The 1,063-nt window shown below is 56.7% G+C and overlaps 1 protein-coding gene across 1 annotated transcript; it reads left to right on the top strand.

The window, feature by feature from the left end:
• Positions 1–79: 79 nt before the first annotated feature.
• On the top strand, positions 80–1,057 carry LOC103399217 (potassium channel subfamily K member 3; the record flags this gene model as incomplete). Its single annotated transcript, XM_008337939.2, has 1 exon — positions 80–1,057. A coding segment is annotated over one exon (942 nt), but the record flags the coding sequence as incomplete, so codon positions are not given.
• Between the last annotated feature and the right edge of the window lie 6 nt (positions 1,058–1,063).

Raw genomic sequence — 1,063 nt, 5'->3', positions numbered from 1 at the left:
CCCCCCCCCCCTTTCTCCCCTCAAACCCACGTCCTCTGTAGTGTAGATTTAATTAGTTCTGCCCCAGTAAACCTGCTCCTTTCTGTTCTCTCCCCCCTCAGGATATGGCCACGCCGCCCCCAGCACAGACGGAGGGAAGGCCTTCTGTATGCTCTACGCTCTCCTGGGCATCCCTCTGACTCTGGTCATGTTCCAGAGCGTTGGTGAGCGCATCAACACCTTTGTCAGGTTCCTGCTCCACCGGCTGAAGAAGTGCCTTGGACTGAGACACACGGAGGTCTCCATGGTCAACATGGTGACCATCGGGTTCATATCCTGCATGAGCACACTGGGCGTGGGGGCGTTTGCTTTCTCCCACTTTGAGGGGTGGAACTTCTTCCACGCCTTCTACTACTGCTTCATCACCTTGACCACCATTGGCTTTGGGGACTACGTGGCGCTGCAGAAGGAACACGCGCTGCAGAACAAGCTGGAGTACGTGGCCTTCAGCTTCATCTACATCCTCACCGGCTTGGCTGTGATTGGAGCGTTCCTTAACTTAGCAGTGCTGCGATTCATGACCATGAACGCTGAGGACGAGAAGAGGGATGCGGAGCAGAGGGCCCTGCTCGCACATAACGGTCAGGCAGGAGGACACGTCAACTGTTCCACAGACCCCGCCTCCTCCTCCTCCACGCCTACTGGATGTGGTGGAGGGAATGCAGTCGGAGGCAGCGGCGGAGGCACGGCGAGCCGAGGCCTACGCAACGTGTACGCCGAGGTGCTCCACTTCCAGTCCATGTGCTCCTGCCTGTGGTACAAGAGCAGGGAGAAACTGCAGTACTCCATACCCATGATCATCTCACGAGACCTGTCCACCTCGGACACCTACATGGAGCAGGGGGAGGCTTTTTCCAACCCTCTCCACTCTAACGGCTGTGTGTGCGGCCTGCAGCGTCACTCAGGCATCAGCTCGGTTTCTACAGGTCTGCACAGCATCAGTAACTACAGAAGACTTAATAAACGCAGGAGCTCCATTTGAACAGGAGGACTTGGTTCTCAAAGGGTCAAGACTCTGGAGTAC

This window comes from Cynoglossus semilaevis, unplaced genomic scaffold (assembly GCF_000523025.1).
Source record: "Cynoglossus semilaevis isolate Cse_v1.0 unplaced genomic scaffold, Cse_v1.0 C19134974, whole genome shotgun sequence".
Lineage (NCBI taxonomy): Eukaryota > Metazoa > Chordata > Actinopteri > Pleuronectiformes > Cynoglossidae > Cynoglossus > Cynoglossus semilaevis.
This window is presented reverse-complemented; position numbering and strand designations above follow the sequence as displayed.